At 52.3% G+C, this 25019-nt stretch overlaps 1 protein-coding gene across 18 annotated transcripts in view; it reads left to right on the forward strand.

Annotated features, from left to right (window-relative positions):
- The window catches only part of DNAH2 (dynein axonemal heavy chain 2), an 87968-nt gene that overhangs the window by 55579 nt on the left and 7370 nt on the right, over window positions 1-25019 (forward strand). For 12 of the 18 annotated variants that reach the window (XR_009560289.1, XR_009560290.1, XR_009560288.1 and 9 more), the window contains 34 exons: window positions 32-169; window positions 261-419; window positions 2067-2219; window positions 2398-2489; window positions 2819-3017; window positions 3170-3394; window positions 4385-4489; window positions 5234-5422; window positions 5621-5706; window positions 5835-5965; window positions 6123-6272; window positions 6626-6793; window positions 7041-7201; window positions 7481-7620; window positions 9041-9173; window positions 9285-9424; window positions 10715-10925; window positions 11136-11252; window positions 11423-11564; window positions 12254-12423; window positions 12562-12678; window positions 17906-18070; window positions 18765-18890; window positions 19029-19177; window positions 19253-19319; window positions 19453-19603; window positions 19856-20004; window positions 20197-20330; window positions 20485-20629; window positions 20711-20910; window positions 22387-22513; window positions 24034-24220; window positions 24430-24578; window positions 24705-24888. Coding sequence is in view for 12 of the 18 variants with exons in the window: in XM_060290282.1 (XP_060146265.1) it covers window positions 32-169; window positions 261-419; window positions 2067-2219; window positions 2398-2489; window positions 2819-3017; window positions 3170-3394; window positions 4385-4489; window positions 5234-5422; window positions 5621-5706; window positions 5835-5965; window positions 6123-6272; window positions 6626-6793; window positions 7041-7201; window positions 7481-7620; window positions 9041-9173; window positions 9285-9424; window positions 10715-10925; window positions 11136-11252; window positions 11423-11564; window positions 12254-12423; window positions 12562-12678; window positions 17906-18070; window positions 18765-18890; window positions 19029-19177; window positions 19253-19319; window positions 19453-19603; window positions 19856-20004; window positions 20197-20330; window positions 20485-20629; window positions 20711-20910; window positions 22387-22513; window positions 24034-24220; window positions 24430-24578; window positions 24705-24888 (5059 nt within the window). In the remaining 6 variants the exon portion in view is untranslated. Of the gene's footprint in view, window positions 1-31; window positions 170-260; window positions 420-2066; window positions 2220-2397; window positions 2490-2818; window positions 3018-3169; window positions 3395-4384; window positions 4490-5233; window positions 5423-5620; window positions 5707-5834; window positions 5966-6122; window positions 6273-6625; window positions 6794-7040; window positions 7202-7428; window positions 7621-9040; window positions 9174-9284; window positions 9425-10714; window positions 10926-11135; window positions 11253-11422; window positions 11565-12253; window positions 12424-12561; window positions 12679-17905; window positions 18071-18764; window positions 18891-19028; window positions 19178-19252; window positions 19320-19452; window positions 19604-19855; window positions 20005-20196; window positions 20331-20484; window positions 20630-20710; window positions 22280-22386; window positions 22516-24033; window positions 24221-24319; window positions 24579-24704; window positions 24889-25019 lie in introns of those variants that run through there. The other 6 variants (XR_009560291.1, XR_009560293.1, XR_009560292.1 and 3 more) reach the window with 6 other exon arrangements.

Consider the following 25019-nt stretch of genomic DNA (forward strand, 5'->3'; position numbering starts at 1 on the left):
CTGAGGGAAAGACAAGACAATATATCCATAGGTGTCTCTCCTGTTCGAAGTGGAAAACTTGGCAGCGGCCTCCCCAGCCACCGTGTCTCGCTGCGGGGTGGTGTACACTGACTACGCTGACCTGGGCTGGAAGCCCTACGTTCAGTCATGGCTGGAGAAGAGGCCAAAGGTACGAAGGGAATGGAGGAGAGGAAAGGAACCGGTGGGGCCTGCGGAGGGGACACAAGAATAATTCAGAGCCCCTGCTTATTCACCTCCAGGTAGAGGCAGAGCCTCTTCAGCGCATGTTCGAAAAGTTCATCAACAAGATGCTGACCTTTAAGAAGAAAAACTGCCACGAGCTGGTGCCCCTCCCGGAATACAGCGGCATCATCTCCCTCTGCAATCTGTACTCAGCCCTGGCCACACCGGAGAATGGGGTGAGGGGGGACCAGGGCAGGAAGGGCTCTCGACCTCCCGGGACAACTTCAGGGAAATGGTGTGTCTGAGACACAATTGGAACATGAGGCTTGAGTGGAGCAGAGACTCCAAGGGGAGGCCTCACCAACCGTGGAGGCAGCGAGCGGTGTGTGTGTGTGTGTGTGTGTGTGTGCGTGTGTGCATTTGCATGCGCGTGTGTGTGCTCATGCGCGCACATGTGCATGCACACTGGGAGGCCAAACTAAGGACTCTAAATCAGGTATAGTACACAATGGGTCTCACTGTAATTTCCTGCCCATATCTGGGAGCTGAGGATAGTTTATTTGGTTCCTCATTTCTCCATCCTTTCAAAAATTAAATATTAAGTCTTAGAATCTGTGAGGCCTTAGGATACTGTTTCTTTTTTGTTTGTTTTTTAAGAATTTTTTTTTTTTTGGATAGGGACCACTTTTAAAGTCTTTACTGAATTTGTTACAATATTGCTTCTGTTATACGTTTTTTGTTTTTTTTTTTTGCGGTACGCGGGCCTCTCACCGTTGTGGCCTCTCCTGTTGCGGAGCACAGGCTCCGGACGCGCAGGCTCAGCGGCCATGGCTCATGGGCCCAGCCGCTCCGCGGCATGTGGGATCTTCCCGGACCGGGGCACGAATCCGCATCCCCTGCATCGGCAGGCGGACTCTCAACCACTGCGCCACCAGGGAAGCCCCTATGTTTTGTTTTTTTGGCTGCAAGGCATGTGGGATCTTAGCTCCCCAACCAGGGATTGAACCCGCACCCCCTGCATTGTAAGGTGAAGTCTTAACCACTGGACCGCTGGGGAAGACCCTGGGATACTGTTTCTGCTGGGAGGAGCTCCCCACCTAATCTGATGAGGGGTTTTAGAAATTTTCAGATTAACTGATATTTAAGAAAATTTTTGTTTGGTTTAGAATTTTGGAGTAAGGACCAAAATTGAGTATTTTTCTGTTGAGATTAAATTACTGCCTAGAAATGGTTCATATTGTCTTTAAGGACATTGACAGATCACTCAACTATTAATATAAAGTTATATGACAATTAAGATCTATAACAGTGTGTGCCATTCCTGGTATGGTTAATATAAATTAAAACCATGTGGGTGAAGTTGCAAAATGACATAGGGGAAAAGGACAGTAATATAGTGTCAATGGCACCCAGCTGCTAAGGAGGACTGGGTAGGGGGAAGAACGCTGATGAACAAAACAAAGAGAGGAGGGCAGTCTAGGTAAAGGGAATGGCTTTTGCAAAAACACAGAGACACAAGAGTCAGTCCCCGCTGGGCAGGGTGGGTGATGGGTGGATGGTGTTGGCGGTGTTACAACCCCTCTTCGCTGCAACAGAGACCCCGAGAAGAGGATGCTGAGATGTGTGTTGAGCTGGAAGGACAGACTAAAGATTCTGAATTCAATATGGTAGACAATGGAGTCTCAACACAATTTCCCACCGTGTCGCTGTAACTTCGTAGGTTTAATTTAAATGTTTTGACTTAGGTTTATCTACAGCCATACGGTTTTCCAAACAGAACCAGGAAGGGAGGGAAACTCTAAGCCTTTGTGATGAGCTGCCAAAATTAGACGCCTCCACCTCTTACAGATTTACGGTATTTTCGTTTCTCCTTTTGCACCCAGGTGAACCCAGCTGATGGTGAGAACTTTGTCTCCATGGTAGAGCTGACATTTGTGTTCAGCATGATCTGGTCTGTGTGTGCCTCCGTGGATGAGGAGGGCCGCAAGAAGATCGACAGTTACCTCCGAGAGATTGAGGGCACTTTCCCCAACAAGGTCAGGGCCCTCAAACCCAGCTGCCCTATTTTTCTGCCTCCCTAATCCTTAGACTCTTCTTGAGCCTCAGCCTGCCGCCCAGCTCTCTTTCTTCTGCCCAGTGGTCTGTGAGCGCTTTTTCTGGGCAGGGAAAAGCTAAAGGAAGGCTTTGGTAACCCGCCACACGTTCCCTCCTCAGGACACAGTGTACGAGTATTTTGTGGACCCCAAGATGCGGAGTTGGACATCATTTGAGGAGAAGCTCCCAAAGAGTTGGCGCTACCCTCCAAAGTGAGAGCCGGACCTGGGGGGTGGGTCAGGCTTGGGGCTGTGGTGGGTGGGCGATGTGGTGAGAGAGCCAAAGAGGGGTGCAAAAGTGAGCTGTAGGAAGAGAGGGTGGATCCCAAGGCAGAGATGGCTTTCCAGTGCGGGAAGTGGGATCTAGAGGAAATGGGACAGGGTCCTTCAGGAGAATGCCTGATCCCCGGACCCCGCAGGAGGCAGGCTTGGCGATTAGAGAGTGGTGATGCCGGAGGAGGATAAACACTGCGGGGCAGAAGGAAGCGGGAGTTAGAAAGGAGCGGGCCACGATCTTGAGACACAGTCCCTTTCCCCACCAGCTTCCCCTTCTACAAGATCACGGTGCCCACCGTTGACACTGTCCGCTACAACTACCTGGTGAGCACCTTGGTGGCCAACCAGAACCCCGTCCTGCTGGTGGGTCCCGTGGGGACTGGAAAGACGTCCATCGCTCAGAGTGTCCTGCAGTCCTTGCCCTCCAGCCAGTGGTCAGTGCTCACTGTCAACATGTCTGCGCAGGTGTGTGGCAGGACCCAGGGCCAGGCCGCCAGCTCCCTGCTCTTTCCCTGCCTCTGCTCCCCCTTGGGATCCAAGTGCCTGGTCGACACTCCTCTCTAACCCCGTATTTCTCCTGGGGGACCCAAGCATTCATTCTGTGCCTTTTTCACCAGACCACATCCAATAATGTGCAGAGCATCATTGAGAGCAGGGTGGAGAAGCGAACCAAGGGTGTCTATGTGCCATTTGGAGGCAAAAGCATGATCACCTTCATGGATGACCTAAATATGCCAGCTAAGGACACGTTTGGGTCCCAGCCCCCCCTGGAGCTGATTCGCCTCTGGATTGACTATGGCTTCTGGTACGATCGAACAAAGCAGACCATCAAGTACATTCGAGTAAGCATCCCGAAAATTTGTTCTTCAGGCCTCCGTTCCCGCCCATGATGGGTTCAGTCCCCGCTCCTCTGGGACCCCAGGATAGAATCCTGTAAGCCTATGTTCCTCCCCACACAGGAGTGTCCTGCCTTTCTCAGGACCCAGACATCTGGCTCCTAGGTTATCAATTCCTGTTAGTAACCCTCCTCACTGACTGTCCTGTGCTTCCTGACCAAGGGAGCCTGTCCTCCAACTTCCACTCCTTTCCCAGGCCTCTTATTCCTTGCTCCCATGGCAACGCTGATGCCAACCAGAGCTGCCCATAACCACGTCTCCAGGCCTCTCCACCTCCCACTGTTTCAGTAACCACCTCCGCTCCCCACCCAGAATCCAGGTGTCTCCCTTCAGTCCTGGCTTTTCTCCCATGGGATTCTGAATGTCTTGTTTCTTTTTCCTGAATCAATGGGCAGCCATTCCAGCCTGATATCTGGGGCACTCATCTGTCTGGCCCTCGGGGTCCAAAACTCACCTAATAACATATTCATACGTTTCTGAGAAAAAACACGCACATACATACACAGATACATGTGTGTGTGTGTGTGTGTATATATATATATATATATATTTATTTATTTATTTATTTATTTAAAATAGAAAAGAAGAGAAAGTCTAGAAGACGTAATCAAATGTTGTTTTTTTAACTTACCTCTATTTTCCAATTTGGGAACATGGATTATAATGATGAAATAAGAACAAATACATTACTTTAGTAATTCTGTAAAAGTGTCCCAAATCCCTTCCTTCCCCTCACCTTTCCCTGCCCCTTCTACTCCGTGTTTCTTCCTGCTCTTTCTGTCCCTGTCTTCCCTCTTCCTGTTTGTCCCTCCATCTCCTCTCTTCCTCATGGCTCCTCTCACATCCTCCCTATTTCCATGCTCCCTCTCTTCCCATCCTCTCGCCTGTCTCCACCCCCCACCCCACCCCCCACCCCATCTGGTCTTTGCTCTCTAGGACATGTTCTTGATGGCTGCCATGGGCCCTTCCGGGGGTGGACGGACCGTCATCTCCCCAAGGCTGCAGAGTCGCTTCAACATCATCAACATGACCTTCCCTACGGTGAGGGCATCCTGAGGGCTGGGGGAGGGGACTGTAGAAGGCCAAGCCATCTGTGGCTCAGAGAACGACGGGGCAGATCACAGAGGGGCCCAAGGACCCCCCGGGCTGAGTTGCATTCAGGGAGCTATGATACGTGGAGGGGAGACCGCTCTCTGCAGGAGCCTTGCTTCTGCTGAGCTAGGAGAGCTGCAGGGTGAGAGTGTAGCCTGGCTCCGGCATGTGAAGCCTAACAGTCCCAGTGGGCAGAGAGTGGGGACCAAACAGACAAGGAAGGTAGAGCCTCCAAAGCAGAGAGCTGGGAGCGGCCCAGGGCTGGGGTGAGGCAAGGGAGGCACTCAGGGGCACCCAGAGCCCTCAGAAGTCAAGAGAAATAATATTTTTCATGTAACGTTAAAAAAAATTTATGCCAAAAATTCACAATGAACAAGATGCCAAAATTTTAAATAAGTACAAGGTCAGTATAGTACCGTGCTGAGCCTCATGAGAGCCTGAGGCAAAAGGAAAAACCAGCAATACGGATCCCATCTTTATTTAAAATGTTCGTATTTGTTCATCGTGGACCGTTTGCATTAATCTTGATTTTTAAATACTACACTAAAGCATTATTTCTCTTGATTTCTGAGGTTTTTTGTGCCCCCCTTAAATTCTGCCCCCAAGACAAGTGCTTTTCTCCCCTGACCCTAGTCCCCCCCTTGGGTGAAAGGTCACGAGCCTGCAATGTTGAGCCTGAGAGCCTGTTTCTAGGAGTCGCAGATCCTCCGGATATTCGGCACCATGATCAATCAGAAGCTCCAGGACTTTGAGGAAGAGGTGAAGCCCACTGGGGATGTGGTGACCAAGGCCACCTTGGATGTGTACAACACTGTGGTACAGCGCTTCCTGCCCACGCCTGCCAAGATCCACTACCTCTTCAACCTTCGAGACATCTCCAAGGTGAAATTCTGTCAGACCTTGCCCCTTTGGCCCAGCACGGCCTCCTTGGAGGCATTCTCCTCTCCTCAAAGTAAGCCTTGGAGCTCAGTAGCAGCCCACACACCCCAAACCACCCCCATCCGGGAATGCTGCTTTCTCTAAAACTTCTGGAGGGACTCTCTTCCCTCCCTCCATCCCACTAGCCACGCCCCTTCCTAGGTTTTCCAGGGCATGCTGAGAGCCAGCAAGGACTTTCACGATACCAAGTCCAGCATCACACGCCTCTGGATCCATGAATGTTTCAGGTGAGGTAGCTGTGCCTGCCAGGTCCAGGCCTTCCCAAGCCGAATCCTCCACCCCCCACCCGCCTGTCCCTTCCCCAAGACCACGCTCCTCTTCATTCCCAGATCTCACCCCAGCTCCCTCCCAACAGAGTCTTCTCTGACCGACTAGTTGACACGGCAGACATGGAAGCCTTCGTGGGCATCATAAGTGACAAACTCGGCTCCTTCTTTGACCTCACATTTCATAACCTTTGTCCCAACAAACGTTCTCCCATCTTTGGTGAGCTGGGAGCTGTGGCCCCTCTAGGCTGGAGACCCTTAGGAGATGGGTTAGAAGGGGAGGCGGGGCACCAAGTCCCATGGATGCGTAGGGCCCTTTGGGGAAGCCTGGGGAGGACCAGGCATTTGAGATCTGCCCCCCTCTTCCCATGACCCAGGGGACTTCCTGCGGGAGCCCAAGGTGTACGAAGACCTGACGGATCTGACGGTCCTGAGGACAGCCATGGAGACGGCGCTAAATGAGTACAACCTGTCACCCGCCGTCGTGCCAATGCAGCTGGTGCTCTTCCGAGAGGCCATTGAACACAGTGAGCACCTCCTGCTCCCATCCCTTCTCCAGCCTCCCAGTTATGGGATATTCCAAGGAAATGGGGATCTCTTCCCAGGTTGCTCCCAAATCAAGTCTCAGAAGTTGCCTTCCTCCCTAACCCCAGATGTGCTTGTGGCCATGGGTGGGCTTTTCCTTGATGATGGTGTTTAACAGAGATGGTGGACGTTGAGAGTTGAATTGCTACGAGTGCTTCAGGCACCAACCTCTTGCCACGCTGCCTGGTTCCTCTACTGCAGTTTTAGTCGTCCCAGTCCCCAGCCTAGGGCCTGGAGGTCCCCTGAGGTTGTTCAACCAACTCATTACCCCCACCCCCTACCCCCTACCCTCCAGTCACACGGATTGTGCGGGTCATTGGACAGCCTCGGGGCAACATGCTCTTGGTGGGCATTGGGGGCAGCGGACGCCAGAGTCTGGCCCGCTTGGCCTCATCCATCTGCGAGTACATCACCTTCCAGATTGAGGTCACCAAACATTATCGAAAGCAGGAATTCCGAGACGGTAACGCTGGGTTTCTGAGATGGAAGAGGGTTTGGGGCTGGGAGTGAAAGATCAGATGCCTGAACTTCCTGTGATGACAAGTGAGAGGAGGGATGGAAGCCGGGTAGGGAGCCGCGCCAGGCCCCAGGTGGGGTACAGGACGGTGTCATGTATGTGTTGCCAGCTGGGGGAGGGCTCCTGAATCTCAGAAGGGGAAGGAGGGACAGGATGCTGAATCTGAAGAGTGTTTCTGTCTCCTCTGGCCCAGATATCAAGCGTCTGTATCTCCAGGCTGGGGTAGAGCTCAAGGCCACGTCCTTCCTTTTTGTGGACACCCAGGTTGCTGACGAATCATTCCTAGAGGACATTAACAACATCCTCAGCTCAGGCGAGGTCCCCAATCTCTACAAGGCGGATGAATTTGAAGAGGTGCGATCCTTCCACACCCACTACCAGTTGGTTCTTTGGCCTTCCTAACTAACCCCTTCTCACCTAATCCCAGAGGATGCTGCCGTAGCACCCCCTCCCTCCAGCCCCCCATTAGGTGGTGCTTCCTCTTCTGCCATCCTCCCTCGCGGGACGCTAGGTGGGCCGAGCTGCTTTAAAACCCACACCCTGTGAGCCCAGCGCCACCCGCTGCTCCCTCCTCCCTCCAGCCCTGGGTTCTGCCCTTGGAACCTCAGCCCTCTGACTGCGGCTTCCACGCAGATCCAGACGCTCATCATAGAGCAGGCCCGCGCCGAGCAGGTGCCCGAGTCCTCGGACAGCCTCTTCGCCTACTTCACCGAGCGCGTGCGGAACAACCTGCACATCGTCCTCTGCCTCAGCCCCGTGGGCGACCCCTTCAGGTGACTTGTTACAGCCTTTTCCCTCGAGGCCCCCACTCATCGCGGGGTCCTCCTCCCCGGTTCTGGCCTCTGTGCCTTCTTCCGGCGAGACTCCGAAATGGCGCCGGCCTCTCCAGCCCTGTACACCCCGTCTCCTGGACATAGCCTGTGTTTCCTTCAGCACGTTCCTGCTGCTTACATGGGAGCCTTTTGGTGTATCAGATTTCTTTATTTTTCCGGAAGATGGAGGTGGTTTTTATGTTTTGTTTTTAAATTTTTAATTGTGGTTAAAAACACACATAAAATTTAATCATTTTAGCCATATTTTTTTCAGATTTGTGGCTTGTCTCTTCACTTTCTTTAAGTTTTTGGCGTTTTTTTGTTTTTGCTAAAGAGAAGTTCTTAAATTAAAAAAAAAATGTTTATTTATTTATCTTGGTTGCCAGGTCTTAGTTGTGGCACACGGGATCTTTAGTTGTGGCATGCAGCCTTCTTAGTTGCGGCATGCGTGCAGGATCTAGTTCCCTGACCAGGGATTGAACCTGGGCCCCCTGCATTGGGAGCGCAGAGTCTTAACCACTCTAGGGACCAGGGAAGTCTCTAACCGTTTTTAAGTATACAGCTCAGCAGTGTTAAGTATATTCACACTGTTGTGCAACAGATTTCGGGAACATTCTCATTGTGCAAAACTGTAACTCTATACCCACTGGACAACTGCCCATTTCCCCCACCACCCCCAGGCCCTGGCAACCACCCTTCTACTTTCTGTTTCTGTGAGCGACCACTCTAGATACCACGTAGAGGTGGAATCATACAGTATCTGTCTTTTTGTAACTGGCTTATTTCACTTAGCATAACGTCCTCAAGGTTCATCCATGCTGTAGCAGGTGTCAGAATCTCCTGCCTCTTTAAGGCTGAATAATATTCCATCGTGTGTATACACCACATTTGATCCATTCTTGGTATGACTAGATTTTCAAGGGCATTGGAAAATAGGACGACAGAGAACTTGTGCAGAGAGGCGGTTTGGGTTACCATTTTGTTTATCTTTTCATCTTTTTGGTTTATGGCATATTTACCATGTACCAGGTTCTGTGCTAAGCATTTTACATGTGTCACCCCATTGAATCCCCTAACAAGTCTAGTTAGTATGTTTTGTTATTCCCATTTTAGAGCTAAGGGAAATGACGTTCAAAAGATTACATCACTTGCCCCGAGATCCACACCTAGTTGGTGTGGAATCGGGTCTTTCTGACCGCAGAACCTGTTTCTAAACCCTGCACTGAATCAGCTCTGAGGGGAGCAAAACCTGGACAAGGAGACACAGGGGCACGGGGGTGGGGCTTTTAGGTTCCTGGGGAGTGGGTGGGGCTGTGACGAAGCCCCTCGCTGGAGGCTGAGTCTGCGATTGGGCTTAACTGCCTCTCGAAACCCACGCCAGGAACTGGATCCGCCAGTACCCAGCCTTGGTGAACTGCACAACCATCAACTGGTTCTCAGAGTGGCCCCGCGAGGCCCTGCTGGAGGTGGCTGAGAAGTATCTGGTGGGAGCAGACCTGGGGACGCAGGAGAACGTGAGGCCCTCCTGCCCACCTTTCCTCACCCCCCTGCACCTCCCGCCCATTTCTGTTCTCTGTCTGCCTTTACTCTTGCTCTGTCTCACCTCCTCTATGAATTGGCCTCAGATCCACAGGAAGGTGGCCCAGATCTTCGTCACCATGCACTGGTCAGTGGCTCAGTATTCCCAGAAGATGCTGCTGGAACTTCGAAGATACAACTACGTCACACCCACCAACTACCTGGAACTTGTATCTGGATATAAAAAGTACGATGAAGAGTAGGGGGCACAGAGGGCCAGGGAGCTTGGTGTCTTTCGAGGGTGCTTGGTGAAATGAAGTCAGGGAAAATATCCGGGAGCTGGCCAAGGGGACCCGCTCGAGGACTGGGATGTTGATGTGGGATGGCAGAGATGCCAGAGACCTTGATTCTGTCCAGGAAGTTAAACAGAGAAATGGGGTTTCCAGGGGACATGGCCATCTCAGGGGCCCTCTGGCTGTGACCACTTTATACACCTCTCTGTCCTTATCTTCTAGAATGATGTCTCTCTTCCCAACCACAATACAACTGTGACATTATATTATGGGTATATATGACAATGTAGGTCCTCTTCTCTCTGCCTTTAACATCTTCGAGACTTTCCACCATTCCCAAGAATTGTATATTCATTCATTAAGTTGTACTGACTGAGTTTTTATGTGCACAACACAATAATTTGCTTTGAAGGATATAAGAAGGTAAAAAAACCCTCATTTATTGGATTTAGTATTTCAAAGGTGAAGAAAAAGCCATTTGTAATAATAATGATAGCCAATATTCATTCATATAAAATATATTTTTGAGCACCTACTCTGTGCCAGGCACTCTTTTAGATGCTTGTAATACATATGCCAGTTAACAAAATAAAGTCCTTGCCTTCCCTGGGTACATAGGCTAACATCCTGTTTAGGATTTCCCAGTCACTGCGTTAAACTCTTCACATGCCTATTATTACTTAATCCAGAAAACAATCTTGCATAGACATTTTCCTTTGGCTGTACAATGTTAAAACTCATTTTTGAGTGAGTCGCCAACATTTAAAACTTGGGGAGCCTTAGAAAACTCCTGATTTCCAGTCTGTCTCGAAGCATCAGAAATTGTGGCAATACTGAGCCCACATTCGTTCTCAAATGGAAAAAAACAGGTTGGAGCCCAGAGATGGCCGCCCCCTTGAGAGAAGTTTGTGTTTTCTGGTTCACTGCAGCCCCCCTGTCTGCTGCACAGCGGGGAAGAGTCTCAAGTAGGGAAGTGGTGTGATGAAAACAGTAGCAAGCAAGCGGATTCTGACAGCGGTGTGTAGAATAAATCGGAGGCACGAGAGTCTGGAAGCAGGAAGACCGGTTGGGAGGCTGCTGGCAATGATCCAGGCAGGAAATGATAAAAATCTGACCAGGATGGTGTTGGTGGCCACGGGCAGGAAGACAGGGCCCAGAGCCACTCTGGGAAGGAAGAGACTAAATGGGCCTCTCCTTTCTGGGTGCCCCGGCTCCTGAGGCACCGATCCTACTCTGTCCCCTAGGTTGCTGGCAGAGAAGCGGCAGGAGCTGCTGGACCAAGCCAATAAGCTGCGGACGGGGTTGTCTAAGATCGATGAAACTAGGGAAAAGGTGGAAGTGATGTCTTTGGAGCTGGAGGATGCCAAGAAAAAGGTGGCTGAGTTCCAGAAACAGTGCGAGGAGTACCTGGTCATCATTGTGCAGCAGAAGCGGGAAGCGGATGAGCAGCAGAAGGTGCCCCCGCCCCCTTCCCCTGCCCCTCGTGCCCCCTACACCCCGCACCCACTGGGCAGGGGCTTCCCAGTCTCCACTGGTTACAGAGCAGGGAATGGGAATTCCACTCCTCATGTTTTCTTTAGCTTTCTCTTTCTCTTGCCGCCAGCACCGTCACCGCCACTTTTGCTCAAGGTGAAGTCAAAACCCTCGTTTTCTTTTTATCCGTAGGCTGTCACAGCCAATAGTGAGAAGATTGCAATTGAGGAAGTTAAGTGCAAGGCACTGGCTGACAATGCCCAGAAGGATCTAGAAGAGGCATTGCCAGCCCTGGAAGAGGCCATGCGGGTATCGGGGTGGGAGGGCTCAGGAAGGGGGTGGGGCCGGCCTTCTTTGTTCTCAAAGTCCCTGGGGAAGTAGGGAAGAAGAGGGGAACTTCAGCTGGGTCCTATCTCCATAAAGGAAGCTGTCTTACCACCTGAGTTGACTCTTGTCCCCAAGTTAATCCCTTTTCCCAGGCCCTGGAGTCTTTGAACAAGAAGGATATAGGAGAGATCAAGTCTTATGGACGGCCCCCTGCCCAAGTGGAGATGGTGTTGCAGGCAGTCATGATTCTCCGAGGCAACGAGCCCACCTGGGTAGAGGCCAAGAGGCAGCTAGGTAAGCCAGGGATCCGGAAGGTAATTAACGTGAGTCCACCCAGCATTCCCTAATCATCTGCTGGGTGTCAGGCACTCGGAGAGACAGAGATGAAGGATGCATTGTACCAACCCTCAAAGCACAGAGCCCAGGAAGGAAGAGAAGGCATAAATGTCAGTCAAGTTTCTTTGGTTGTAAGTTACAGAAAATGACTCATCTTAATTTAAGCAAAAAAAAAAAAAAATTTCATAAAGCTATAGGAATTATAGGAATATATCCCAGAATCCAAGGACAGGAATGTCTTCGCTCGCCCATCCTCCAAAAACACAAGAATCAGAAAATGGATATAAAGAGTCTTTCTGTTTTATTCTTGTGATAGTTTTCCTGCTCTGAGTTCTGGTGGTAGGATGTAGCCTGTAAGCTGTAGTTTGGTGGCCCCTGCCCTAGAGGAAGGTGCAGAGTATATAGAAAGAGTGGTGTGTGGGGCAGTCGGGCTGAGAGCGTTGAAGGTAAGTGATGGGAGTTGAGGCTGCGGAGGTCCTGGAGGCCCTGGGAGCTTCGAGGGTCTAGAGAAGGGAGCAAGGTCAGCAGAAGGAGCTCGGGATGAGGGCAGATATGCTGGCCTTGGGAACTGAGCCCAGGAAGCATGTGGCCTAGATGAGGAGGGGGGCTGGGCCCTCTGGCTGAGGCCCCCTACCTTCATCCCACAGGGGAACAGAACTTCATCAAGTCACTGATCAACTTTGATAAGGACAATATCTCAGATAAGGTCCTGAAGAAGATCGGGGCCTACTGCGCCCAGCCGGACTTCCAGCCTGACATCATCGGCCGCGTGTCGCTGGCTGCCAAGTCCCTCTGCATGTGGGTTCGTGCCATGGAGGTAAGCGGTGGCCAGTGGGGAGGGGGGAACAGTGAGGCCGGCCCAGGAGGAGGGGGGATGGAAGACCCAAGTGGGAAGGAAGGATCACGGGCAGGTGAGTGGGTGGCGGGTAAGAGGGTGCCTGCTGTCTCCCCGCAGCTGTACGGGCGGCTGTACCGGGTGGTGGAGCCCAAGCGGATCCGCATGAACACTGCGTTGGCCCAGCTTCAGGAGAAGCAGGCGGCCCTGGCCGAGGCCCAGGAGAAGCTGCGTGAGGTGAGCCTCACACCCGCGTTTTCCGTTTTCCGAGGTGGTCCCTCTCCCAGATTTCTGAGGGATGCTTCCTGACTGTTTAATTTTCCCTGTCAAATTCTACTCCCCTCTCCCTTACAGTCCTGTCTGCCTCCCTGTCTGTGCCTTGTTTAGACAAGTCTGCCTCTGGCTCAGAAAGCTAAGCTGACTGAGAGGGTTACAAACACACAGGGGCACTGTCCCCAAGGAGCCCTTCCCAAGACTGACGGGGGAGCCGGCAATGTCTGCCATCCTTCGTTGGGGGCCCTTTGGAGAGGGACCCTGAGACAGTAGCTGATGAAATCCGTGTGGCAAATGTGTCTTTGCCGGGGGGATGGGACAAAGGTGTCACACTGCTGCTTGGACCTGGAGGAATGTGGGGGCTTTGGAGCCTGGGGAGGGGATGGGGTCGTCTGGAGGTAGAGAGGGGTATTTCCTGTGAGTGGGCTAGACGATCCAGAAGGTGATTTCCTACAAGATATATGCACAAGTAACTCCCTAACCAGGCAGAATATGTTATTATCAAGAGTTCAAAATTCTTTCAGTCTATCATTTAATTTTCTATCATTGATTTGATAGGTAATATAAATACATCCACATGGTTTGAAATTAAAAAGTACAAAAGCATATCCAGTAAGAATTCTCTCTCCCACCTTCTACTCTCTAGCCACCAGCTCTGCTCCCTTGAAAGCAACCCATATTACAGATTATTGTTTCGGCAAAATTTCTTTTCTTTTTTTTTTTTTACATTACTTACACATACTGTTCTGCACCTTGCTATATTACTGACTTATATATCGAAGATTGTTCTGTATCAGTGTATAAAGAGTTCCTGCTTTCTTTTGACCGCTGCATGTTATGCCAGTAGATAGCTAGACCATCATTTTTCTTTTTTTAAATGGCCGTGCCACGCAGCTTGCAGGATCTTAGTTCCCTGACCCGGGTTTGAACCTGTGCCCCCTGCAGTGGAAGCGCGGAGTCTTAACCACTAGACCACCAAGGAAGTCTTTCTTTCGTGTTTTTTTTTTTTTTTGTAGACCATCATTTATTTAACCATTTCCCTTTTGGAAAGACAGATTCATTGCTTCCAAGTTTTTCATTTTCACTTGCCCTCTAACTTGGTTGATGCTATCTTTTTTTAAAAAAAATTTTATTTATTTATTTTTGGCTGCGTTGGGTCTTCGTTGCTGCACGCGGGCTTTCTCTAGTTGCGGAGAGCGGGGGCTACTCTTCATTGCGGTGCGCGGGCTTCTCATTGTGGTGGCTTCTCTTGTTGTGGAGCACAGGCTGTAGGCGCACAGGCTTCAGTAGTTGTGGCTCACGGGCTCTAGAGCGCAGGCTCAGTAGTTGTGGCGCACAGGCTTAGTTGCTCCGCGGCACGTGGGATCTTCCCGGACCAGGGCTCAAACCCGTGTCCCCTGCATTGGCAGGCAGATTCTTAACCACTGCGCCACCAGGGAAGCCCTCTGCAATGCTCTTAATTAAGGCCACCCTTGCAGACTACGTATTTCCTCTGCCCAAGTCCAGTTTCCTAGAAGTTGCCCTCCTTCAAACATCCTGCCTCTATAGAAATAGCCACTCACTCCTGGAAAAAGCTGCAGCCACCTGCCAAGGTCAGAATATCACAGGGTTGGCTTAACGACTTTCACTCAGAGGCTTCCCTGGTGGCGCAGTGGTTAAGAATCCGCCTGCCAATGCAGGGGACATGGGTTCGAGCCCTGGTCCACGAAGATCCCATATGCGGCGTGCTAAACCCGCACGCCTAGAGCCCGTGCTCTGCAACAAGAGAAGCCACCGCGATGAGAAGCCCGCGCACCGCAAAGAAGAGTAGCCCCCGCTCTCCACAAGTAGAGAAAGCCCACGCACAGCAACGAAGACCCAGCGCAGCCAAAAATAAATTTAAAAAAGAAAAGAAACTGGCAATAGTGGTTCTCTCTCAGGCTGGGGCTGGGGCTGGGTGCTGGGTGCTGGGGGCTGGAGGAGGAGGAAGATGGTCCCTTCACTCTATATGTTTTCGTTCATTCAGAATGTTGATTCATGTGAAACATATTCACTATTCAAAATTATACCTCAATAAAGATGTTTAAAAAAAAGAAGAAAACATCATACAATATAAAAGCTGTATTACACAGCAAAAGAAATTATTATAAAATCCTGTTTCTTGAAAAAAAAATAAAATTTCAATAGTGTAAAAAAAAAGACATAAATGGGAAAAGTTATTTTCAAAAAAAGATAAAGATGATGTTAGGTGTGATAATGATGCCATGATTATGTCCTTTTTAAAAAATGAGATGCCTTATGAGGTATTTAAGGTTGAAATGTCATGAGTTTGCAATTTAAGATACTTTGGCAAAAAACAAGTTGATGGAATAAATATAGCAAAATGTTAACAACTGTTAAATCTAGGTGATGGGTATATAGGTATTGCTTATATTAGTCTTTTTTCTAGGTTTGAAATGTTTCATAATAATTTTTAATTAAAAAAAGATTAAGGGCTTCCCTGGTGGCGCAGTGGTTGAGAGTCCGCCTGCCGATGCAGGGGACACGGGTTCGTGCCCCGGTCCGGGAAGGTCCCACATGCCGCGGAGCGGCTGGGCCCGTGAGCCATGGCCGCTGAGCCTACGCGTCCGGAGCCTGTGCTCCGCAACGGGAGAGGCCGCAACAGTGGGAGGCCCGCGTACCACCAAAAAAAAAAAAAAAAAAAAAGATTAAAACTGCAAAAATGTAAAAACTGTGTGTATGTATATATATGTGTATAGTAACGGCATAAGTGTAATAGTCAGATATGGAAGTAATTACCAGAAGGCATAAAAAGAGGAATGGTTAAAAAATAATTTGCTACTGAAGGATGGGACTGAGTAGGAAAAGTGGGCTAGAAGACTGTTGCTTTTCATTATAACCCCTTTTATTATATTATTTAGGTTTTTAACCTTGTGCATATATTTCTTACATGAAAAATAAAAACAGTGAAGACAACACCACACGCAAAATAAATAATGAAATATAGATCCGTCATGTGGGCTGGCTGCCTCCCCAGAGACCAGTCAGTCTCCATGGGAAGCCAAATTATAATCAGAGTGTTGCTGATGAGCATGGCCTCAGCGCACGGAGGTGGTCGCGTGAACCTGATGACAGGGGTCACGCGGTAGAGCCTGCCAGATAACCCAACACGCGTGTGCAAGGGGACCTACATTTCCCTGTAGGTCCCCAGCCTCCAAGTGGCCCAGCTGATCACTGAGTGACACCTTCTTTCTTTAGATGCTAATGGCTTCCAACAGATTCCTACCAAGGCTTGACCTATAAGCCGTCCTGTCACTCAAGGGTGACATTTTGAATCTCCACTTTGCCTTAAAAAATATTCCTTGGAGAGCTCCCTTTCCCATTCCCAAGTTCTCGGAGGTCAACCTCAATAGCTGGGCCCAGGTCCTGCTTGCTTAGTACACAGTAGGCGTTGTGCTGCAACCCACATTTATCCTTACAGCCATCACTCAGGAAAGTGGGGCAGTGATCGGAGCACTCCTTGCACGGTTGCAGACTGCCTCTCCCAGTGGGGATGCAGCAGGAAAGAGAACTAATGTTTATCGTGTGCACACCCTGTGGCAGACACTTAGTGTAAGGCCAGCCCCCCGTTCCTCTTCATGAAGAGAACAGGTGACACGGTGTGTTCACAGACACAATTACTGTTCGCCAGTCAGGCACACATAGCGGGTCCTGGAAAAGACTCAGTTCTTTTATTTATTTATTTTTTTGTGTGTGTGGTACGCGGGCCTCTCACTGTTGTGGCCTCTCCCGCCGCGGAGCACAGGATCCGGACGCACAGGCCTAGCGGCCATGGCTCACGGGCCCAGCCGCTCCGCGGCATGTGGGATCCTCCCGGACCGGGACACGAACCCGCGTTCCCTGCATCGGCAGGCGGACTCTCAACCACTGCACCACCAGGGAAGCCCTCAGTTCTTTTTTTTTTCCTTCCAGTTTTATTGAGATATAATTGACATGCAGCACTGTGTAAGTTTAAGGTGCACAGCACATTGATTTAACTTACATACATCATGAAATGATGATCACAATAAGTTTAGTGACTACCCATCATCTCGTATAGAGGCAAAGAAAAGAAAAAGAAGAAAACCTTTTTCCTTGTGATGAGAACTCAGGATTTGCCCTCTTAACAACTTTCATGTACAACATACAGTAGTGTAATTATATTAATCATGTTCGTTACATCCCTAATACTTATTTAGTTTATAACGGGAAAAGTGTACCTTTTGACTGCCTCATCCAGTTCCCCTCCCCCACCCCCTATCTTTGCCTTTGGTAATCACAGATCTGACTTCTTTTTTATGTTTGTTTGTTTGAAGTATAATTGACCTACAACACTATGTTAGTTGCAGGTGCACACCATGGCGATTCGATATTTCTAAACATTACAAAACAATCACCACACAGTCAGTTCTTGACTTCGGATTTGAGTGGTAAGGAGTTCCCTGGCGGTCCAGTGGGTAGGACTCTGTGCTTTCACTGCCAATGGCACGGGTTCAATCCCTGGTCCGGGAACTAAGATACCACAAGACGCACGGCACGGCCAAAAAGAAAAAAAAAAAAAAAAAGATTTGAGTGATATATTCCAACCTCAGCAGAGCCCACAGGGTGGCAATGAGTCGAGGTGAGGGAGGCTTCTCTAAGAGGTAAGGCTCTTCCCAGGTCCCATCTTCGGTGGGACCTTGGACCTGGGCCTTTTTCCTGAATGGACTCCCTCTTCCTCCCTCCAAGAGTTCCTGGGTTCATTCTAACTCCTTCTTCCTCTCTCAAGGTCTCCCCTTAGGTGTGGCCTCTGGCACGGAGTGGCCGTTATTTCTGTGCTATCTGGTCCTCTCTTGCCAACACATCCTGTGTGCTTTATCACTATGCTACGAGAGGTCCGTCTCCTACTCAGCCTTGAGTCCGTTACCAAGTAGTTTCCAGGCTCAAGGAAAGGGTGGTGGAGGGATGGGAAAGAAAACGCAACTTATCACACATATTTGATCTTGTTTTTCTCCTCACAACAACCCTGTAGGGCAGGTGTTGATTGTTCTTATTTTGCACGTGAGGAAACAGGCTCAAAGAGATCATTTTCCCCGAGGTTCATTTTCCCACAACCCGGCAGACTGGTGATCCGAAGCCAGGACAATCTGGCCTCAAGCCCCGTGTCTGATCCCTGTACTCTGATCCCTCCCAGGTGGCCGGGAAACTGGAGATGCTGAAGAAACAGTACGATGAGAAGCTGGCACAGAAGGAGGAGCTTCGCAAGAAGTCCGAGGAGATGGAGGTGAAGCTGGAACGAGCCGGGATGCTGGTGTCTGGGTTGGCTGGCGAGAAGGCCCGATGGGAGGAGACGGTGAAGGTGAGATCATTGCACCACCTGGCTGTCCTCCTTCCCTGCCCACCAGTGCCAAGAGCTCCCGTCCCATTTAGGTTGAGGGACAGGCGGGGGAAATGGGGATACTTGGGTGAAGGGACATCCAAGAATGGGGCATGGGAGTTCTTCCCCTCCACCTCCTGACATTTGGTGAGAATAGTAGAAGGAGAGACTTTTTGTACCGTGGGGGATCTGCTTCTGTGTTTAGGTAGGGCTGGAAAGCACACACGAGGACCCTTGACATAGCCCACTGGCCAGATTGAAACCGAGCTGGGGCATCTCGTCTCTACCCTCGGTGAGCTCCTGGCTTCACAAGAGGGTTAGGCCTTATCGTAAGAAATAAACATTGCTGTTAAAGATGGGGAACTCAAGGGAGTTCCCTGGTGGCCTAGTGGTTAGGGTTCGGCACTATCACTGCCATGGCCCGGCTTCGATCCCTGGTTGGGGAACTGAGATTCCTGTAAGCCGGATGGTGTGGCCCAAATATGAAGAAAAGGGAAAAAAAGATGGGGAACTCAAAAGTTGTGAGAGTAGGTTAGAGTTCTCAGGGTGCAAGGGTCTAGGAGAGGCAAAAACTCTCTGATCTGGTTAGTGTCCAGAGGAGAGTGCCTTCAGAGCAGTCCAGGTGTCTCCAGGCTGGGGGCCCAGGCAGCCTTACACCTCCCCTGCTGTCCTCCAGGGCCTGGAGGAGGATCTGGGCTACCTGGTGGGAGACTGTCTCCTGGCAGCTGCCTTCCTGTCCTACATGGGACCCTTCCTGACCAACTACCGGGATGAGATCGTCAAACAAATCTGGATCAGGAAGGTGAGGCAGGGCTTAGGCGTGATGAGTGAGCTCGTGGGCTCTGAGATTGTGGCCTTTGGGAGTAACAGAGATGTCGGGAAGGGGCAGGGGTGCTGGGCTCAGATCTCCAGGCTGAAGCTTGGGGCTCTTCTCACCCAGATCTCGGAGCTGCAAGTTCCTTGCTCACCCCACTTCACCTTTGATAAATTCCTGTCCAATCCTACCAAAGTTCGGGACTGGAACCTCCAAGGGTTGCCCTCGGATGCCTTCTCCACTGAGAATGGCATCATTGTCACCCGTGGCAACAGGTAAGGGTGCTGCTGGGAGCACGAGGCTGAGTAAGGGCAGAGAGCCTGTCTTCTGACTCACGCTTCCTCCTTCAGGTGGGCACTGATGATTGATCCTCAGGCCCAGGCCCTGAAATGGATAAAGAACATGGAAGGAAGTCAGGTATAAGGCTGGGGGACTGATTTGTCCCCTTATATTCTCTTCCCAAGCCTGACTCTTCCTGAGGTCCTTCCCTCAGGCCATTACCCCCCTTGGATGCTGCAGCAGTTCTTGCATCTTTTTCCTTGCTCTCTAGGGCCTACAGATCATCGATCTGCAGATGAGCGATTACCTTCGAGTCCTAGAAAAGGCCATCCAGTTTGGACACCCAGTACTGCTCCAGAACGTGCAGGAATATCTGGACCCCACACTCAACCCTGTGCTCAACAGATCTGTAGCTCGAACTGGTGAGCGCCCAGGCTCCTTGTGGGGTTGGCCTGGAGGACAAACCCTAGAGCCCAGCCGAGTCGGACACAGGGGAAGAAAGGGCTGGGCCTTTGGCTGTGTCCTCTACTTACCTGTCCCTGTATTCAGACAGCCCTGGGCCGGGCACATTAGGGCAGGCTGAGTCGCTGCTACTGGATTCCAGTTGGGGAACAACGGGTCAGCCCACACCTGGTCACGTGGGGTCCTTTCCCTTGACCCTCCTGTGGGTGCAGGTGGCCACCTGCTGATGCGCATCGGAGATAAGGAGGTGGAATACAATACCAGTTTCCGATTCTACATCACCACCAAGCTCTCCAACCCCCACTACGGCCCAGAGACCTCAGCCAAGACCACCATTGTCAACTTTGCCGTCAAAGAACAGGTGGGTGGGGGCTGATGCCTAGACTGAACTAGGGTGAACCCGGGAGGGCTGTAGAGCCCGGCAGGATTGAGAAAAGGCTAAGATTGTGTCGGGCACCTGCGGATGCGGATGCGGGGCGTGAGAGGGGTAAAGGAACGAAATGGGTAAAGGTCACCGCGGTGGGATTCTTACCACGAGTCCTGGCGATCCCAGGGCCTGGAGGCCCAGCTGCTGGGCGTCGTGGTCCGGAAGGAGCGGCCGGAGCTGGAAGAGCAGAAGGACTCACTGGTCGTCAATATCGCCGCTGGCAAGAGGCAGCTCGAGGAGCTGGAGGACGAGATCCTTCGGTGAGACCTTGCCTCCCCCCACCCGCGGCCCGCTCGTCTGCTCGCAGGCCAGACTACAGCCCCGGGGGGCTGATGGGGGCGTCTCCCCACTCCCCGACCCCAGCCCAGTACCCCTAAAGCCTCTCCACCCACGTGCCTCTTGGCTTCCCTCCAGGCTGCTGAACGAGGCCACAGGCTCCCTGCTAGACGACGTGCAGCTGGTGAACACGCTGCGGACCTCCAAGATAACCGCCACGGAGGTGACAAAGCAGCTAGAGACCAGCGAAACCACGGAGATCAACATCGACCTGGCCCGCGAGGTGAGCCCCTGCGCCCTCCGGCCCAGCCCCCTCCTTGCCCGAGCCCCCGCCCCTCCGGCCCTGACTCCGCCCCCTCCACAGGCTTACCGCCCATGCGCCCAGCGGGCCTCAGTGCTGTTCTTCGTGCTCAACGACATGGGCCGCATCGACCCCATGTACCAGTTCTCGCTGGACGCCTACATCAGCCTCTTTATCCTCAGCATCGACAAGAGCCATCGCAGCAACAAGCTGGAGGACCGCATCGACTACCTGAACGAGTACCACACCTACGCCGTCTACAGGTCTGCGCACCGCAGACCGCCCCGCGCGCCGCGCGAGCTCGGCGGGAGGCCCAGTGGCTCTACGCCGACCCCTCTTGCTACTCGTGCCTTCGTGCTGCCCCATGCCACCGCTCCTGTCCCCCTGCTCCTCTCTCCACGCACTTCCCCTGGGTGGCGTCCGCGGTCGGGGTCTAACCGTCATCCACGGGCTGACTAGTCCCTGTTCCAGTGTATCTTCTCTTCAGGTCTCCCTTGAGCATTAGCCCTGTGTGTAGGACCGTCTCCTATACCAGCACTTCTCAAACGGTTCACGTGCCCACGACGCACTGGGAATCGTATTAAAATGCAGACTCAGATTCGGTAGGTCTGGGCTGGGGCCTGGGAGCCTGCATTTCTAACAAGCTCCAGGTGAAGCTGCGGCTCTTGGTCTGTGGCTCGCACTTTGAGTAGCGAGGTTCCTGACCCCTCTGCCTGGGCTTCCCACAGAGCCTTCAGGTTCAGCTTGTTTCACGTCAAACTCGTTAGCTTCCCCCTTTCTTCGGGGCCACACCCCTGAGTGGCACCAACACCCGCCTCCCAGGCACCCAAGCCAGAAGCCAGGAGATGTTCCTGACTCTTCGCTGTCCCTCACCCCTCAGATCAGTCACTAGGTTTTGCTCATGATTCTTTCTGCAAACTGTTCCCCCACCCCACCCGAGTCTCCCCAGTGCCATGACTGCACTTCAGTGGAGGCCGCCGTGATCTTTCTTTCTGAATTCCCCAACGGGCTCCCAACAGGTCCTTCTGCCTCCAAGTCTGTCCCTCTCTAATCTGTCCTCCTGCAGGCACCAGCGTGAGCCTTTCAAACACAGAAATCTGGCCATGCCACTCCCGGTTTACACTCTTTGGTGGTGGTTTCGTGTCCAATGGCCACAAAGTCCTCCATGCCTTGGCCACCACCTGCCTCCCAGCCTCACCTTTCCCCTCCTTACGCTGGATGCCTGAGCACCGCTGACCGGCCTGCACGCCCTGGTTTTCCCGCCCCCACTGCCTGCTTCGCTTGTGCTCTGAGCTCTCCCTGGCGTCCTCCCCTCTCCTCTCTGCCAATCACTCGGTAACTCGGCTGTACCTCCAGGCAGCTCCGCTCCAGGCAGGGCGGGGGCTGCCACCCTTATATAGGACTCATCACGTCCTATGGTAGCTGATGGCCTCTCGCCTGTCCTCCCCACTCTACCTGACTTCTTCCAGCACAGAGACCGTGCTTGTTCATCTTTGTGTCTTCAGGACCTGGCAGAGTACCTGGCACATAGCAGGGGTCCAGTCGTTGTTGAGGAAACTCTGGGAAAACCACGTCCTCTCTCTAGTGCCCCGAATGCTTGGCTGTTTACAGGAGGTTTGGACTCGAAGCTGAGTAAGGCCCTCCTTCTGTGTAGGCCTGTGTGATGGTCCGGTCCTCTCTCAGGAAGCATTCATGCTGAGTACCCTACCTCCCGCCCCCCCATCCCCTGTCCCTCCCAGGTACACCTGCCGCACCCTTTTCGAGCGCCACAAGCTACTGTTCAGTTTCCAGATGTGTGCCAAAATCCTGGAGACTTCCGGCAAACTCAACATGGATGAATACAACTTCTTTCTGCGCGGGGGCGTGGTGAGTGGAGCGGAGGGCACATCCGAGGGTGGGGCGGACAAGGCTGGGGATGGACTCCACACCCAGAGGGTAAGGCCTGAGGCTCCAGCGAGTGCGTGTGCGCGGAGGGACGCTGGCAGGAGCAGGCGCCTGAAAAACTCCTGCGGGGGGCCGCGGGGGGTGACTTGCCTTGTGCCTCCTTGCCCGAGTTACAGGCGGGGCTTTGGGCCCCTTACCTGCGACCTGCTGGTTGGTATGAGCTGGCCACTCTTTCACTGCCTCGCAGGCCACTCCTTCCCCAGCCTAATTTTGTGGCCACCATTACACTTTCTCCCTTGTCAACACCCTCAGCCCCTTTGCACCACCCCCCACCCCCCCACACACCCCCCCCACACCCCCCCGGCACGGTGTGGCATTTGCTCGCTGAAGCTACGGCTCTGGTAAGATCCAGCTCTCCTTCCCCTCTGTCCCAGTGTGACCCATGCAGCTGAGCTTGACTGGAGAAAAACATGCCCACACCGACTGGACTCACTTTAAATCCATGACCGTGCACCTCAGGCGGGCCCTTAAAGCTGCCAACCATACCACGGTTCCCTGAGCCGTCAGCACACCCTCCTTGGACAACAGTTTCGTTCCTTTTGCCACCTTCACTTCACCTCTCATCTGGATTTTAGCAAGAGCCTCTGCCACCCCTAGTCTCTCAACACAGCGACCAGAGAGGTTCTTTGAAAATGGATGCCCCGTCACTGATGTCATCCCCCGCTGCCCAGCTCCACACTCCGTCCACTCCAGCTGCATGGGCCTCCTCTTGTCGCAGGCATATCCCACCCCAAGGCCTTTGCACTGGCTGTTCCTTCTGCCAGAAAATTGTTCCCCCTCCCCTCCTTCAAGTCTTGATTTAAATCTCACCTCACTGAGATTTCCTTGACTTTCTTATTTAGTATTTCAGACTACCCCCCAGCACTTCCAATCTGCCTTATCCTCCTCAACCTATTCTCTTTTTCCATGGCACTGCCACCTTTATCGTACTAGATAATTTACTTGTTATGTTTTTGGTTCAGTATCCGCTGTCTCATGTTGGAAAATAAGCTCCTCAAGGGCAGAGGTGTTTGTTTTGTTCAGTGGTGTGTCCCAGGTGCTTAAAACACATAGTTGGTGAACAACAAATATTTGTTAAAAAGGGTAAATGAGTGAGTGAACAGTTAGTTTGTGCTTCTCTCAAGGGTGAGGCTGCAATTGAAATCATTCGGGTAAGAGGCATTATTGCCAGGCAACCACCAGAGGGCGCCCGCTTCTTAACTTCGGACTGTGGCACCTCCGCACGGCGTCTCAGAGACCTAGAGCCCACCCTCGCCCCCGCCCCCCCACTTATTTCCCCAGTAAAGGTGGATTCCGATCCACCTCAGATTCCTGTATTTATTTCTTCATTTTGTTTCATGAAATACTCATCATGGCTTTTCCACCTTGAAAAAAGAGATAATGCTCCTTTTGGGGTGTTCCCGGTCAATCGTTTTCTCCTCTCGCCACCCTCCCACCCCCAGGTCCTGGATCGCGAGGGCCAAATGGATAACCCCTGTACCAGCTGGCTCGCAGACGCCTACTGGGATAACATCACAGAGCTGGACAAACTGACCAACTTCCACGGGCTCATGAACTCCTTTGAACAGTATCCTCGTGACTGGAACCTGTGGTACACCAGTGCCACCCCGGAGAAGGCTATGTTGCCAGGTGCCTGGGCACCAGGCCTCCCTCTCCTGCCTCTCTCCTAACCTCGTTCAGCCGCGTGCCCGCTCTTCCCTCTCTAATTCCTCCCCTCTCTCTCCCAAGTTCCCTCAGCGCATCTGCCTCCTGACCCGGCGTTCCTGCAGGTGCCCCTTTGTTTACATTCCCAGCTCTTCCCGACTCACTCTCCCTGCGATTACTCACCTCACCCCCAGGTGAGTGGGAGAACGCCTGCAACGAAATGCAACGGATGCTGATCGTTCGCTCCCTGCGCCAGGACCGCGTGGCGTCCTGCGTAACCTCCTTCATCGTCTCCAACCTTGGCTCCCGCTTCATTGAGCCGCCTGTGCTAAACATGAAGTTGGTCAGTGGCTTGGTTTCCTTCCCGCCTCCCTCTCCCTGTCCCAGGCGGCCGCCCGCATTTCCTCAATCTCTGTCCCACTGCCTCACCCGGCCTTCTGCCTGAGCCCACGCCCTGTGCTGCCGGCAGGTGATGGAAGACTCAGCCCCGCGGACCCCACTCATATTTATCCTGTCCCCCGGCGTGGACCCCACCAGTACCCTGCTCCAGCTGGCAGAGCACACAGGCATGGCCCAGCGCTTCCATGCCCTGTCTCTGGGCCAGGGCCAGGCCCCCATCGCGGCTCGGCTCCTCCGAGAGGGTGTGGTTCAGGGTCAGTATCCATCCTGTTCTGCCCCCATCTGTGTCCCTGGCCCGACTGCCCACCACCTCCCACCTCCTTCGCCCTGCTGTAACTGCAGCTCCCACTTCTCCAGAAGGCCCCAGGGGTGGCACCTGAGCATT

Source organism: Globicephala melas, chromosome 20 (genome assembly GCF_963455315.2).
Source record: "Globicephala melas chromosome 20, mGloMel1.2, whole genome shotgun sequence".
Lineage (NCBI taxonomy): Eukaryota > Metazoa > Chordata > Mammalia > Artiodactyla > Delphinidae > Globicephala > Globicephala melas.